Genomic DNA, 17,129 nt, shown 5'->3' with positions numbered 1-17,129 from the left:
CCCCCCCCCTGTGGGTGCTGGGAAAATAACCCAGATCCTTTGGAAGAGCAGCCAGTGAGTGCTCTTAACCACTGAATCATCTCTTCAGCCCCATAAACATATTTTAAACCAATTATTTGGTGTATATATAATTCTATCATTTATTAAAGATGAAAGCAAATTTGTATACTAATGAGATGAGTGTGCTCATTTTTTACAGAGATGTAAATCTTGGCTGAATATTTAACCTGCAGGGCATCATCTTCAGTGATTTTCGGAGTTGATTGATAGTTTGATGTTATAACCAATGCTGAAAATGTTGCTTTGCATAAGTACACAGTGCAAAGTGTCCAGGCTACTTTTTAGGGCCATTTCAAAAACTGCTGGAGGTACTGTCATATACTCAAGACAAAAATCACCTGAGGCTTTTCTTTCTTTGTTTTTTTTCTTTTCTTTTTTTTTTTTTTTTTTTAAGAAATTGGTCAAATAGCAGTGTATAAAATCAACGATTCTAACAGTGTATTGCACAGATAGTCTGGTACCCACATGCTGTGGAGTGGCGGTGAGAAAATTCTTCAAAAGCTGTTCTTTTTCCCTAATGAGGAGAAGCGCTGTGTAAGGGCAGTGAGTACAAAGTGTGCACTTTATGTTAGAGCCGAGGCTGTAGCCAAGTCAGGTGACCTCACTGCTCCTGTGTGGCAGGTTTTGGATTAAGTGTCCAGAGCCAGGACTACTGATAGGCTTTTCATGACCCTCACATTCATTTATAGGTCCCAGCCTACAGGTTTAGAAACTGGGTTTTAGGCTTGCTCTTGAGTGACTTAACTCAGTGTCTGGGGACTGATCACCAGTGTGTGCCTCACCAGTGTAGGCTGAAGTCCATTCCTTTCCTAAGGCTCACTCTCTACTTCAACACTTTGTAATTTCTGAACTGATTATATCTTCCTTATGAAAACTGGAGCAAACTCTGCTTTCATTTTTGCTAGCGCCACTTCTTTCCCCTGTGGTTAAGAAAGCAGACTTTGCTAGTGCTGCAACCATGGCTCAGTAAAGAGCGCTGGCTGTATGTGCAGAGGACTTGGGTTTGACCGCCGTGTGGCAGCGCATAGCTGTCAGATCCACAGGGGATTCTTTTCTGGCTTCTGAGGGTAGCAGGCATGCCCTTGGTACGTAGACATACTCGGAGGCCTAATACTCAGACACACAAAATAAAATTTAGGAAGAAAGAAAGCCAGCTTTGGGCTAGAGATAGTTGGGAATGCTTACCCAGCTTCAGTTCCTCTGTACTTCCCTGTACTTAGCTTGCAGTTACCTGTAACTCCAGCTCTAGGGGATCTGAAACCCTCTTCAGACCTTCAAGGGTTCCTTCCTGCGCACATGTGGTCCACCAAACCAGAACAGGCACATGTATATACATACAAAAAAAAAAATGCATCTTAAGAATGAAAGCAGACTTTAGTGTTAAAGTTCGAATTCAACTTCAGACTGTGGGCAAGTCATTTCCCTGATGGAGTGCTCATCTGTAATGTGAGAGGCCCCCAGTTCAAATCCCAGCATGGTAACAACTCTCCCCCTCCCCAGAATTTCAGCACTTGGCAGGTAGAGGCAGAAGGATCAGGAATTCAAGGTCATCCTCAGCTTCATAGAATGTTTCAGGTTATGTGAAACCCTGTTTCAAGAAGAAAGAAAAGAAGACAAAACAGAAAAGGAAAGACATACCTCTGCTTATTAACTGTTAACTTATTAGCATTTTCCCTTCCATGTAGTAGTTTATTATATGTGTTCTTTTTTTCTGTATCTCCTTTTAAGCTTAATACGATATTAGGAGTTTAAAACTGTGTCATCTTTGTTTGAAAAAAATACTCATTTAAGTCTGGGGAATGACTCAGTTGGAAAGTGAAGGCAGGAGGACCTGAGTTGGGACCTGCAGCACCCACATTAAAAGAAGGGTGTGACAGTGCATTCCTGTAACACCAGCACTGAGGTTGGAGGAGGAGTCAGCAGAGCGGACACACATTGTCCAGCCTGTGAGTTCCAGGTTCTCCGGGAGACCCTCACAAGTACATGTTTATATACGCTGTACTTAAGTCCCTACATGCCCATTTTAATGGTTGAATAACCCTATAATTGTGACCCATAATTAATCATATCTCTGTCAGCCTTTCAGGTCATCACTCTTTATGCTAAAAGCTTTTTCAGAATCTCTCGTTTCTTTGTTAGGATTAGTTCCAGATCTAAATTCTCAAGTCCAGGGTTGTGCATGATTTTATAAAACAAGATTTGATTGATCTATGAGACCAAAATCAATGAGATGGAGGGTCCTACCCTTTCCTCTATCATTTGTGGTAATCCTTTTGTTTTCATTTGTGCTATGAATTGTATCATTAAGTCTTTGTTTTGTTTGTTTGAACTTTTATCTTCCAAGTTCAAGTCATATTTGAATTTTACATTCACAAACTCATGTTCTTGGTACTCAGATTGTTCTTTTTAAGTGTTCTCTTGAAGAAGGTTATGTGTATGTAGGGACATTGGCAGCTTGTAATGCTTTAGTGATAGACATTTAACTGTAGGGTGGGGGAATGGAGGCGGGGACCTTGGCTGGTTCTGTTTTCAACTTTTGCTATTTCTTCATGTAATATTTTTTTCAGATACCCTTTTTAACTGGTACATATAACTAACTCTAGGTTAGGGTCTCAACATCTGTCACAAGCTTGTACTTCAGCTAGCTCTTTTATGACTCATACTATATTTAAATATTGTTTAATATTTAATATATTTAAATAAATATTTACATATAGTATGAGACTAATCATACTAATATTTTATAGGCTAAAACATGGGATCTTTTTATCCTGTTTCTTTTTAGGACCACTACCCTCACATTAATCAACAGGCACTTGTAGGAATTCCACAAGATCGGCTTTAATATAAATCTGTTCCCTTATAGCTTAACTTTTTTAGCTTTTAAAAAATGAAAAAAGGGGAAACTAGAATAGGTCTCAAACCAAAAATTGCATGAGTATTTCTGGTAAAAATAAAGATCTATCATTTTTTTTAAAAACTATGTTAATGGATTTTGAATTCTAGTATGTCTTTGAGTGTTTAAGAATTACTGCCTGGGTTTCAAAAGCCTATTTAAACATATCTGGGTTTCATATGCCACTTCAACGAAGAGAGAAGACCCAGCACAGCACCCATAGGACCCGGTCTGTGCTATGTCCAGAGTATTACAGTATACAGGTGATGCAGATGGATAACATATGGTGCTTGCTGTATGTATTTACAACTGTGTCTCATTTCATTTCTTTAAGATCTGGACGCTGGTAGTTGGCTATGTGCTGATGGTTTCATTCAAGTGGAATGCAAGCACTCAAGGCTACTTGAGAGCAGTTTCGATTCCTGTCTGGATGATACTGCTTTTTCATATAGGTGGGTCCTTTCTTCTTTTTCCTTCCTAGAACAAACACCCAATAACTGTGTTTAGGGTTATCAGGGGCTGACCAATGAAAGTGGGTTCTTTGTATGTTACATATAAGATTCTTTAACATAATCTGTAGAAAATGTTGAGCTTTGAGCTTTCACTAATCCTCAGTGAAAATACTCTGCTTTCAGATGTTGATCTTAATGTTCCTATGCATTCTCTTAGTAAGTCCTTGAAGAGTAAGTGTGTCTCAGACCGTCTAGCTCACTTTGCAAAGTGTGGTGAGCTTGGGGAAGAGCTAGATTGGCACACAAGGATGAGCAAGGATGATAAGAGGCTTGGGCCTTGAGGGACTGGAGAAGAGTTTTGCTCTGGGAAAGAAGAAGCGCCTGGCGCAGGAATGGGGAAGAAGTGTGGGCAAGAAGAGTGCATGGAATATGAAAACCTCTTTCTGAAAGGTGAAGGACTGTCTGTCCATCCTTGTGAAAGAGTGGCTTAAGCAGATCTGAGATCACAAGGGAGAGATGCCAGAGCTTCAGGGAGCCTCAGGAAGACAGTTGACAGCTCCACGGAGACGGTCGGAGTCAGGACTGTTCAGTCATGAATTTCCTGTTCTGTGGAGCAGCTCACTGTTAGCTGGGGAGGTGCTGTTGCTGCTTAAAGCTTTTGAATGGCTTTTCAGCCTGACTCACATGATTGGGCAAGAATTATTTCTAAGTCTGAGTTGATGGAAATAATAAGTTCTCATTTAAAAACACAATAATTGAGTACACTGGAACAGCAGACAACCTAAAGTCATTTTTAGAGTTAATTATTTTTATAAATTGCCACAACAATTATAAAAGCAAGAAAGCAGCAGCCAAGCCCAGCTACTGAAGCTGTGCTTGCTCAGTGTCTGATTTTACTAGTGCATTCTGCAGGTTTGCTGAGTTGGAACCATGAGTCTTATTTGCAAGCTCTCCTGATGGTGTGACTCAGGTTGAATTTGTGGAAATCGGAGGAGGGGTTCTCACATGGGCTCAGGGAAGGCAGGTGCTTGGAGACTTAGCTGTGAACTGTGGGAGCAATGGCTACAGACTTTAAATTTGTTGGGTCCTTTTTGAGACTTGAGTTCAAATCTAGTGATGTTTTCAGAACATCAGGCTGGCTGCCTGACATGAGGGTCAGTGAATGACTCTTCATCATAGTGTCAGATGCTACAGAGGTTGAACTTGAGTTTGGGGTGATCTGAAACCTGTGGTGTGTGGGTGCATATGATGGACTCGAGACTGACCGCTTAAAGGTGGGCTGGCACGTGCCTTGACGTTTTGAGAACAAGAATGAATCTGTCCTTGAGTTAAATCTACCTGTCTGAGGGCCTTTTAAAAACACTTCCCCTGTGAAAGAATTTTCTAATTTGCATGCGTATCAAATTTCTCTGTTAACTAAAAATATTCTTAATTTTCAGCATCACTGGCTGGCTCATGGAGAATTCCAGTTTTCCTAGTTATTGTTTTCTTGATGTCTGTGGGCACCCTTTATGAAAAACAGAATGGGAAGGAGTCTGCTGGTAAGAAGTATTCTTTTATGAGTATATTCTTAGTATTTTTGGGAAGCTAACTGTCTTTATTGCTATGGTTAAACACCATGACCAAAAGCAACTTGGGGAGGAATGGGTTTATTTCATCTTATAACTCTCCAGTCAAAGGTCATACTTTATCACGGAGAAGTCAGGGTAACAACTCAAGGCAGATGCTGATGCAGAGGCTATTGCAGACTGGCTTGCTCTCCATGGCTTGCTCAGCCTACTTTCTTACAGCACCCAGGACCACCTGCCCGGGATGGCCCCACCCACCATGAGCTTGGCCTTCCTATACCACTTGTCAATCAGGAAAATGTACCACACGCCGTCTGGGGAAGGAATTCTCTCAGTTAAGGTTCTGTCTTCCCAAATAATTCTAGCTATGCCAGGGTGACATAAAACTATAACTTACCAAAGAACTTAACAAGCACAATAATTTATCCCCCCCAATCAAATTATCTAAAATGTTTTCAGTTTTTTTGGGCCATGTTCCTATTTTGTATCTTTATTATAATAGTTAATATAAAATTAGCTGTCAACTGTTACAAGGTAGCATTTAGCACTTCCTAGTAGTACTGTGTAGCCACCACTTCTGTCTACTTTTACGATATTTCTTACCACTCTGAAAGGAAAACCTGTACATCTATCAGTACTGTATTCTTCTTTATGGCTGAATAATATTCCAACTCACAGACATCCCACATTCTGTTTGACATTTTTTCACAGGTGTTTGGGTTATTTTCAACTTTTGGGAATTGTGAATGCTGCTGCTATGAAGCATATTGTACAAGATTAGCTGTTTATTCTTTAAGATTTCAGTCTCCTATTGTGGCCTGTCTTCTTGTCGTGATGCTTGAACCCCAGGGCCTGTATGGAAGACTAGAGTGGAACAGTGCTTGGTAGCTTCCACTTGTTCTGCTGGGTTTTACCTTCTTGTTCCTTTCTTTAAGTGTCAGTGACTAAAACAGGTGTAGGCACCCTTCTCCCTCGTTCTGGGTTGGCTTCCTTTTCAGCTACTTCTGTAGAGTCAGTCGGGCAACCTTATCTTTTTATAGGTTTCTTGTCTGTGGATTCAACCATCTGAAAATGGAAAATATTTTGGGAAAAATGACCTTTATTTGAGCATGTAAAGACTTTTTTCTTGTCATTTTTATATGTGCAGTGCAGTATTACAACAATTTTGTGGCATGTACATGTTGGATATTCTTCGTAATCTGGGGAAGATTTAAAGTGTATGTGAGGATGTGCATGCGTTATGCACTAACGCTGTCATTTTATATGGATTGGTATATACAGGAGGCCAACAACTGGTCCCTATGATACTGAGGGCCTACTGTATGAGTAATACAGAGCTCCACCAAAGGATTTCAGGCCCTTCTTTCCTGCCGAGGTATAAATTCTAGTCGCCCAGTTAACAGCACTTAGAGAACTCTTGAGAGCAAAAATTTAGAACCAGGTTTTATATGTCGGGGGGAAGTGAGTCTGAGGTCTGCTATTATTGCCAGGCATCAACACAGACTAGGGTGTTGGTATGCCAGCCTGTTTTCTGATGCCTCGGTTATTGACTCACAGGAAAGATGTCACTGGGACATCGTTGTAATCAATGCAGAGAACAGCTTTGGAGATAGTGATTTTCCTGCTTTGTTTTACTCTCTGTCCTGCTTTAAAGCAGGTTACTGTTGACCTTAGAACACACTCCGTTATAAAGTAAATCTCTTCAGTGCTTTTCTAGAGGCCTAGATATTTCTTCCTCATGTTCTTAACATTTCTCTGTAAATCAGACTGAAGCCATCTGTAAGGGGGCAGCCCTCCCTGGTGTTTCTTTTCCTCCTGCAGATGATGCTATAATGTGGCTGGTACAGGAGTGCTTCAGTGAACTGCTCAGCAGGGCCTGCTCTCGTCCTTCCTGCTCTTGAACTTGTGTGAGGTCACCTGTGAATGGCCTGCTTTGCATCACCTGGGCTGATTAGGAGCTTTGTGAGCCACAGCTTGATTATACTTGTAGCATTAATCGTTTGGATTTCATTAGAATTCAAAGTCTAAGTTTGTTTGGCTCTTGGACCTGGAAAGTGAGTTTATTTCAACAGTTTACTCTAAACTCAGGGGCTTGACTCTTGGGCCTGGGGAACTCTTGGGTGGTGTTTCCTGGAACGCTAAGTCATGCAGGGAAAAATGTTTTCAAGGTTCTCCCTCTGAATATGAATCTTTTGGAATAGTTTTAAATTTATTTTTATTATTCTGTGTATAGGTGTTTTGCGTGCATGTGTGTCTACACCATATACTTGCAGTGCTCAAGGAGGCCAGAAAAGGTGTCAGATCCCCCAAACTGGAATTATAGATGGAGCCTCAAAGTGGGTGCTGGGAATTGAACCCAGGACTTCTGGAAAAGCAGCCAGTGCTCTTAATCACTGAGCCATCACTTCACCTTTTTGAGGTACTTTTAAATGGGCTGTCTTAGAAATCCACAAAAAACAGCAAAGCAAACAAGCAAAACACAGGCAAACCAAACAAATGAAACTAAAATGATGGTGCCTCCATTTGTTGATGAAGATGTTTCATTTCAGAGGTAATTGAGGCACCTCCAGTCACACAGGTGGAACTGTGATTTACACCAAGGTCCTTGACTCTCAGCCCCATTATCTTTACCTTTTCTTGCCAAGTTGAATAAGCAGGCATTAGTCATAGTGAAAATTAAATGTTAAAAATCCCACTTTATGGCAAATAAGACCCCCCTCCAGATATTTATCAATAGGTGAGTTCTAGTATAAGTTGAAAGTATAATTCATTAATTAAAGAAAAACCAAACATCATTAAGTTCTTGTTGTGTACTTTTTATTTTTAATACAGGTTATAAAGTTGACCATGGAATAAAATATTAGGACATATTACATTTTGGTTATTAATAAGTAGGGAAGCCAGTCTGTTTTTACAAAAATACATCTTAAGACATCTTCCCTTAGTCTATAAAACTCAAGCTCAACTTCAGGATAATTAATAATGTATGCCACAACATAAGGAGTGTTAATACAGCTGTGAGAACTGAATTAGCTGATGCAGACCACTCAAGGAGCATGTGGAAAATGTTTGTGCATGACAAGGGTCTAGGGCACACACAGGAGAGATCACAGTGCAGTACAGGTCTTGTTTGTTTGGCTCTGCCCTCTATTACTTTGGTGTAGGCAGGCAAGATGCTATCTTTGCCAGTATTAGTATCTTTTTAGTTTCTCTTAAGCCCATTTAAGACTTCTGTTTTAGGACCAAAATTTTATAGTGCTTACAAAAGGAAGAACTAAAAGCTGGCCTTTAAAACAATGGCAAAAATACATAGACTGGCTGGTTTGTAATTTGCTATTGATTTAGATTCTATATCTATAATGTAACTCTCATATTATCCCGCCACCTGCGCCTCATCCTGCTTCATTCTTTCATCTGCTTGTTTTAAGCAGAAAGGTTGGCAAAGCACTGCAAATACCATAAGCTTAAGATTAAAATGAGCTTAAAGGATACATTTTCAAGTGTCCAAATATAATTGTCTGCTTCAACAAATTCCTCTCAAATGGTTAAATTTTCATTAACAGAATCAAAACCAGTCAATTTTAGAAACTTTAAAAAAGCATCAACAGCCGACATTCTTCCCCACTTGTAGTTGTCATTACCTCTCGTGTTCCGGTAGCCCAGTCCATCACTTCTCTGCCCAATAGATACTGTTCCACTTGGTAGAAAGCTACTGTTTTAGTTTATTGTTGTCTTTGGCTAGACCACTTTGTAGTCCTTTGCTCAGGCTGGGTGATGTAATGGGATACCAACAATGTTCTGAGGGTAGGAGTCTGGTATCAAGTTGCCAACATTTGGTGGCGCACCTTCTCATTGCAACATTACATGACACTATTAATACATGGCACCTCTTAATACTGTTACAGTGACAGTTACATTTCAACATAAACTTGGGATGGGACAAACATTCAAACACCACCCCAGGAAAAAAGTGTTACTATATTTCTTGGCCTATAGAGAGAGGAGAATAGCAGCATTATTCTTACTAATCCTGGTGGTGTTTAAACATGCCATCCTATTTTTTAAAGCAATCCAGTGACATTCATTTATTGTATACATTCCATACTTGGATTGAGAGATTTGTTCTGAATATGAGATGTGGCTCCCCAAAGTAGGAAAAGCAAGGACTGGAAGGTGGCTCAGTGGTTAGGAGCACATCCTGCTCTTTCAGAGGACCAGAGTTCAGTTCTCAGCACCCATATTAGGTGGCTCATAGTTTCCTGTAACTCATATTTGGCTCCATGGGCCCCAGTGCCTTCTTCTGGCCTTTGTGGGAATCTGCATTCACATGCGCATACCCACACATGGGCACCCCTCCCACACAGGCACAATTGAACGAGTAAAAATAAGGAGCTGGAGGGATGGCTTACTGAGCACTTAGTACCGGCTCCTGCTCCCGAGGTCAGGGTTCTGTTCCCAGCACCCACATGGCAACTCAGAACCATTTGTGATTTTAGTTTCAGGGGTTCTGATGCCTCTGTGGGCACTGCATGCATGTGGTGCAAAGACCACATTCAGGTGTAAAGCCATAAACATTAAAAAAATAAAAAGAAAAGAAAAAAATAATAAAAATAACCTTTCTTTTTTTTTTTTTTTAAGTAGGAGGAACAAGCTTCAAATGTGTCTCTAATGCCAAATGCTGCTTAGCCTGGAGCAGTAGGCACACTTGGCAGCTGTCCTCCTAGTAACCATTAGAAATACCTTTGCAGACTGAGAGGCGGTGGCGCACGCCTTTAATCCCAGTACTTTGGAGGCAGGGGCAGGTGGTTCTCTGTAAGTTTGAGGCTAGTTTGGTCTATAGAGTGAGTTCCAGGACAGTCAGGGCTACATAGTTGAGACCCTGCCTCAAACAAACAAACAAACAAACAAAAACAACAAAAGAAATACCTTTACAGGGAAGTCCTTTAGTTGATTTAACTGCTTGGAGAGCATAAGGTATAAAAGAACCTTGGTCCAGTGAAGCCCAGATAGAAAAAAGAAGAGGAGCAAAGTCAACTGCTCATGTCCTAGTCTGCAGTTATGACTGTCATCTTCGTAGCCTATAGGAGCCTGCTGTTTGCATCCAGGTTGTGTGCACTAGAAGCTGTTGAAGTTGTGTTCTCCACATCACTGAGGGAAACAGCCTTACAGGTCACTACAAGATAGTAGTTCATGTGTGCAGTACCTCATGCTAGCAGCAGGCATTTTTGGTTTTTCATTGCTGTTTTGGAAGAACAGAGCAAATCAAGAAGTAGCTCCTTATTTATACGCATATCAACGTATGTTTTTCTGTCACACTGAAAAATTAATCTGCTAATTGTGGACTTAGTTGCATTAACTCTGAGTTTCTGTCTGATCTCTGGCCTTTGGTCTTTGGCAGCTCCCTCTATACTGACCCCGACCCCCGGGCAGATTGATACTTAAAACCTTGGCTGTGCTTCCCACCCCCAGTCCTTGAGGCCAAGATTTTGTACCCTTGTTTAAATGCCTATTTTTAACTGGTTTTAAAATCTAGTATCATGACCTTATCTAGAATCTCGTTCCTGTCATTCATCTGTTAAGACCTTGGTCTTTAAAGTGCAGAAACATACTATGTAGATACAGTTCATTAAAATGTGAATCTGTTAGATAAGAGATGTTACTAGGTCTGGGAGGTCCATGATTTTCAAGTGCCTTTTGTTGGTTTTCTCTGTGTGCTACACCTTTGACATGTGTGCAGTATGAGGCTCTCTAATCACTTGTGTCACCCAGAATGTTTCTGCATTCAGAGACTTTTATGTGTATCTTTTCACTCCATTACATCCAAATTGGAATATATATGGAGCGCATTTCACCTGTGAGGAGACAAGGCATGTGGTTGTCGAGGATTCTTCCATCACTGTCAACAAAGTAAGAGCTGAAGTTTACGCCCAGGTGTTCTTGCTCCCTCACCTGCATCCCCAGCCCTTGAAGTATCCTTCCTCCATGTAAAGAAACTCTACACATGATCTCCCTACTTACCACTTTGATCTCCATCTTTCAGATACCTGTCCACCCCCTCACAGACCTGTGTTCTGGCATTACTGGACTGCTTAAAGCCTTTGAAGAGGACACTGCTTTTCTTTGTGGCTTCTTTTGCCTTTTTGTCTGGGGACGTGTTTCTACCACCACTGTGTCAGCTCCAATTTCTCCGTTTGTCCCTAAGATAGACTTGTTCTGATTCTTTATGTGGCTGCTGTTGTTTAAGTGAGTTAAAGAATAGCATTATCTAGTGTTCTTGAGAGAGAGCTCCTCTGGAAACTGTCCCGTGGGCTCTAGCATGGATTAGGTTTCCATCCTTTGTGCTTTTCAAACATTCTACACTCTTTGGCATTAATTTTAACATATTGATTGTACCTGATTGTTTTAGCTTTACATGGAATGTGAGGTTAGGGTCTTGGTCACTTATGTAAGACTGTGGCCCAGACTCTTCTTAAATGAGTAAATTTAAGAATCACCATGAAAGTTGCTTTTTAGGGTATCTCAGGTGAGCCTCCTTTTATAATTCTTATGCAGAAGTCTGTGTCTCTGAACTGACTTGCTCAGTTCAGAGGAGAGAACACTGGCTTATTTTACATTTTTACTGGAAGTTGTCTCACACACACACACACACACACACATACACACACACACATTTTCTTCTTTATTCGAGTTATTAGGTGTCCCCGTTATTTTATTTGGGTCCTTCCTGAGATATCTGTCCTGAGCACATTACTGAGACTCTAGTCCTGTCCTATCTCTGCTGTAGTCAGTTTGTGTGACTTCTATCGGTAAGTTTTAGAAAAACTTCAGTCTCCAAAATCTTCACCCTGGCCCTTTACAGTTCCCTGTTGGATAATCTGGGGGCCACCTTTGCCTGTGATCTGTCAGTTTATCACTGAGTGAGTTCCTCTCAGTCCAGCCACTTATTACCCCCTGCAGATCACATCAGCTTTCTCCTCGTCCATCCTTCTCCAGAAAAGAATAATTTAGGTACATCTCAGAACTGGCCACATAGTTAGGGGGCAGTGGCAAGGATGTTTGTAGCGAGGAGACTGTTATATGGCTTTATCTTGCTGCTATCTTGCTCTATCTGTTGCTCTCTTGACTGGAATGTTGCACTATAGTTTTGCAAGATGTTGCTGTTGTGAGAAACTGAGTAAAAAGCATGCAGGGCCACATCTTAGAGCACAGATGAGTCTCTGTATATTGTGCTGTATTCTACAGGGAAGGATGGAGATTACTGTTCTGTTACAGTTCCAGTGCTTTTGTTTCTTTGGATAAAGACTAAAGCTCTCACTATGATCTCTGTAGCTAATGTCATTTGGCTTACTGGTTACAGCTCTGTTTATTTGGTCACGGTGTCTCACTCTCCGTCCATACTCTCAACATACTGACCTTCTTTTGCTATTGTTTGCATGTCAGCTTCTTTCCATAGCCTTCCTGCTAGCTTCCTCCTACCCTGAGGTTATTTTTGGCATTTATTTGGTTAATACCCTCTCCTCTCTTACAGTATCAATTATATTTACATTTTTAAAGAGAACTCTTGCCTTGGGGCTTGGAGGCTAAGAGCACTGGTTGCTCTTGCAGAGTACCTAAGTTCCATTCCTGGCACCTACATGGTGGCTTACAAATCTGTAACTCCAGTTCCAGGGGATCTTTTTGCCCCATGAGCACTGTCCACCTATGATATACAGACATACATTGCAGACTCAGCACCCATACACAATAAAAATAAATAAATCCAAGTTTGAAAAGAGAACCCTTCTCTGATTTTTCCAGATTATGTCAGGTTTCTTGTCTTAAGAGTTATTAAAATACCCACTTCATGTAATAGCAGTCATAATTTGTCACTTCTTTTGTGTAGTTTTTTAAAAATTCAGGTACTTAAGTACGCTCTGGGATTTGGAGTGTCTTTATCCCCAATACATGGTGTTAGTAAACAGTGAGAACATGTTGGATATAAAAGATACTTCCTCTTTCAGGTGATGCTTACCTTTTTTTATTGTTGAATGACTTGGTTGTATAGGTCAGGAGACTAAGGTCCCAGCATAGACATGTAGCTTATGTCTTCTTCCCAGACTGTGAATGAGAATTTCTCTTTGAGTGCCTTAAAACAAACTTCTTTCAGGTTATGAGCATTTATTGGAGGATGGGATAGGACACAGTTAAGCTGGTGGCTGCATTTCAGTGGCTAAATTGACTGAGCTACTTGATGCTCCGTCTTATCTTGAGAGATGGCCAGTCTTTAATTTGTGTATGGGGTTATTGGAACTAAAAATTCTTTGACTTACTGAAGGGTTGTGTTTTATTTTCCATGATTGACAGACTTCTCTGTTGTCAGGCTTTCTAAAAGTAAGGTCCTGTCTGTATGAGTGGCTGTGATTTGGTGATTAGAATGGCCAGTGTGGTTAAGATGTAAACTCCACTATAGCTGCTCTGAGTGGGAGGTACTGAGAAGCTTCTGGAAATTGTGTGTGTTTTTACGAAGGCAAACATCTACTCTATGACTGCATTGGCATAGATGGATTCAATACAGTCAAGGCAAGTGCTCAACAGCTATAGGAATGTAATTGGACAGGAGGCCATGGCTGCTGCTGTTTGCCATTACCTTAGAATTGAGACTTATGGAACTCTAGAACTTTCACTGTGTTGCTGTGGAAAAATTTCAGGCTTGCAGAGTGCTTGTTGTGGGAGCTATGTAGCATCCAAATGACAATGTGCCGTTCAGGTACCCAGATCTTGCGCAGGTGTACTTGCTTGGTGGGGACTGCTTTGCACATGACAGTTTGTTTGGGGAGTCTTAATAAATAGCCTCTACTGAGAAAAAAAGTACACCAGAATCTGGTGTTGCATATATATAGTCTGCCATAGCCTGCCAAGAGACAAAGACATACCTCATTGCCAGGAGATCAGTAGATGCTTGATTTGAATTCAGTGCAAATAATACAGTTTGGTATTATCCAGCAGAAATTTTACAGAGAAGCAAATGATGTTCTTTTAGATTTCCCAGTGGTGGATTTTTGTCTTTGTTGAAGTTTGTGCTTTGTAAATCTATGTTTTGTACAATATCTATCCACATATTTGCATGTGTTCATTTATGTAATGTTATTAATGTGGACAAAAATATGGGCTGTCCCAAACTGTATTAGAACCTAATAATACAAAATAGTATAAGACAGTTTAACACTGGGAGCAGTGGTGCACGCCTGTAATCCTAGCACTCAGGGTGGATCTTTGTGAGTTCAAGGCCAGCCTGGTCTGCAAAGTGAGTCTACGACAGCAAGGCTATAAAGAGAAACCTGTCTTGAAAAAAAAAATGAAAAAAAAATAAAATAGTTTAACCAGGGAGTTCTTAGACATGGTGTGCAATGTTTTCCAGTGGAAGTGTGAATTATTCTGGTAAATTAAAAAAAAAAAAAGAAAGCCCAGCATTTTGAAGTTATTTGTTGTGATACAATGTCTGCCATACTAACTATCGTCAGGTTCTCAAGTGAAGACAGGATGTTCAGGGACTTGGAGCTGATGATTTTGAGGTGCTCTTCCTTGGTAAAGACGTACAATGGCTATTCAAAGTAGTTTTGGTTTAACTTGGCAGGAGCTGGTTTTTGGTTTGTTTATTTGCTTAAAGGATTTAAAAAAATATGTGCTTCTTCCCCTACTCCCACACCTTACAGGTGCAGAATTACCAGGACAAGTGATCTCCATGGCGGCTTCTACTCTTGCAAACCTGGCCATCTCTATCACAGGGTATGAGTCAAGCACTGAAGACCAGCCCTCTGCTCCAACTGCAGGTGACTGACAAGTCATTCTACAAAATGAGTCAGAAGGAGGAAACAGTGAAGAAGAATACTGGCAGCACAAAATGGCCCTCAGGCTTGCTGGTCCTCTGTTGTTTTCATTCTCACTGCAGTTTTATAGCCTTTTCTCATGCTTCTGATTGCTTATCTTATGAGTTTCCTATCCTGGCTTTTCCCCTTGTCTCTTTTTAAAATATGTTTTTCTTATATTTCTCACACTACTTTTTTTCCCTTAGTGTGTCCCATTTACCGTCCATAGTTCCACTACAATTCTGTGTTCTCCTTATCTTGGTTTTTTATTTTTTGTTCCTTCTCCAGCAGTCAGTTCTATACCCCTCCCTCCCTCCCTCCCTCCCTCCCTCCCTCCCTCCCTCCCTCCTTCCCTCCTTCCTCTCTTCCTCCCTTCTTTCCTTCCTTATTTATGACAGGGTTTTTCTGTGTAGCCCTGGCTGCCCTGGAACTCACTCTACAGACCAGGCTGGCTACAAACTCAGAGATCTGCCTACCTCTGCCTCCTGAGAGCTGGGACTAAAGGCATCTGGCCCTCACCCTGCCATTGTCTTTATTTCTTCTTCTTCTTCTTCTTCTTCTTCTTCTTCTTCTTCTTCTTCTTCTTCGTCTTCTTTCTTCTTTCTTCTTCTTTCTTCTTCTTCTTTCTTCTTCTTCTTCCCAACTCCCAACTCCCTGTCTGCATCTAGGTGTTTTTCTTTTCCATATTTTATGCATTTTTTTTTTCTGACAGTCTTTCTTTTGTCTTTAAGTAAAAGTACAATTTTAATGCCTTATGCTGTATATATTTACTGGCTTCCCAAAGCAAGCCCTCTGGTTGTTCCATGGGGCCTGGCTTCTGTAAGAGCCAGCTGGTAGATTCATACCAGGTTTGGAGCCACACTATACCATATTTTCACAGAAGTCTGCACATCTGTCCTAGTGTGTGTTAAGACGTCCATCAGTGCCAGCGATAGTGAAGGTGGAAGAACATTACAGCCAACCCTTTTTTAAAGTGTGTAGGGTTAGTGTTGTGTGTACTGTGAGTATGCTCATGATACATGTATGCATTTGTATGACACCAGTGCTTTCCTTAGTCATTTTCTACGTAAAGTTTTTCAAACACCATCTTTCATGGAACCCGGAGCTTATCAGTTTTATTTGTCTTGCTTGTCAGTGGACTCCTGCAATCCCAGCATTGTAGTTACACATTGCAGCCCTTTTTACATGGATGTTGGGGATCCTAACCCAGGTGTTTGTGCTTATGTAATTTCCCAGGTGAGCCACTCTTCCATCTCCCGTATAGCAAGCTCATCTTGAAGAACTGACTCAAGATATATTTACGGAAGGCATAATTTAGGAGAAAGCCATGCAGAGTCATAGGAACACATGCTTTTCTGGTCCATGAAACTGAGTTTCCAAAGTGGAGCAGGATGAGACTTAGGTTATAGAGTTACTGTTCTGGCTTCTGTCATTGCCATCGATCAGGAGTTTCCAGATCAGACAAGCAGAACAAGGTCAAATGAAAGCATGTTATCATCTTCACTTTTAGCCTTGACCCATGTACACAGACACATGCAGGCAAAACGTCCATACAAATAAAATGAATCTTGAAAAATACTTGAGGAAAAGGAGAACATTTGCTGTCTCCCAGCAAGCCTGATTTCCCTAGACAAAAACCCTGATAGGGGTTGGTTTCTGCAAGTTTGTCTTTTTAACTGGACGGGATCCTGCTGCACATACCAGTGCAGTGTATTTTGTATTGTTATTGTCTTGTGTGGACTAAGACAGTATGTGACTATGTCTTTGTGTTTTTCTAGAGCCCACAGACAGGGGAGAGCCCCCTCCAGCATTGTCCACTTCTTCTTCATCCTCCTCCCGTTCCTCACCCTCTTCTCCTTCACCTACTCTGGGCAGACAGAGGCCTGAGATGGGAACGTTTCTCAGAAAGAAGAAAGCTAGTGACGTTTACTTCGTGTCTCTCATGTGGGCCATCATTGCTGTCCAGCTCTGGCTGAATCTGTGGGTCATGCAGCTGCTGCCAGTGCCTGTTGCAGGTTGGTGTTTGGTTAAGTATGGTTTTATCTTGTCACAGATCTTTTCTCCTTTTTTTTGCAGTGGGATTTTAATATTTGATATAATTTTATTGCCATCTTAAAATGGTATATTTGTATTTAGGTCATGAGAAAAATAGTTTTATTTTTATTTTGTGTGTATGAGTGTTTGCCTGCATGTGAATGCCCAGAGAGGCTGAAAACGGGTATTAGGTCCTGTGGAACTTGAATTTCAGACATTTGTGAGCCAATTGTACCCATGTCCTGTACAAGAGCCACAGAGTGCTCCAGGACAG

General features: G+C 41.0%; 1 protein-coding gene across 1 annotated transcript in view; it reads left to right on the top strand.

The window, feature by feature from the left end:
• The first annotated feature begins 1,136 nt into the window (after positions 1-1,136).
• Positions 1,137-17,129, top strand: part of Tmem245 (transmembrane protein 245) — a 65,927-nt gene continuing 49,934 nt past the window's right edge. The window contains exons 1-5 of the mRNA XM_055605278.1: positions 1,137-1,145; positions 3,291-3,408; positions 4,848-4,949; positions 14,669-14,785; positions 16,600-16,836. Coding sequence (XP_055461253.1) covers positions 1,137-1,145; positions 3,291-3,408; positions 4,848-4,949; positions 14,669-14,785; positions 16,600-16,836 — 583 coding nt within the window. The remainder of the gene's footprint in view (positions 1,146-3,290; positions 3,409-4,847; positions 4,950-14,668; positions 14,786-16,599; positions 16,837-17,129) is intronic.

Source organism: Psammomys obesus, unplaced genomic scaffold (genome assembly GCF_907164565.1).
Source record: "Psammomys obesus unplaced genomic scaffold, mPsaObe1.curated_primary_1811, whole genome shotgun sequence".
Classification (NCBI taxonomy): domain Eukaryota; kingdom Metazoa; phylum Chordata; class Mammalia; order Rodentia; family Muridae; genus Psammomys; species Psammomys obesus.
Note: the sequence above shows the minus strand (reverse complement) of the source record. Positions and strands in the feature narration are given on the sequence as shown.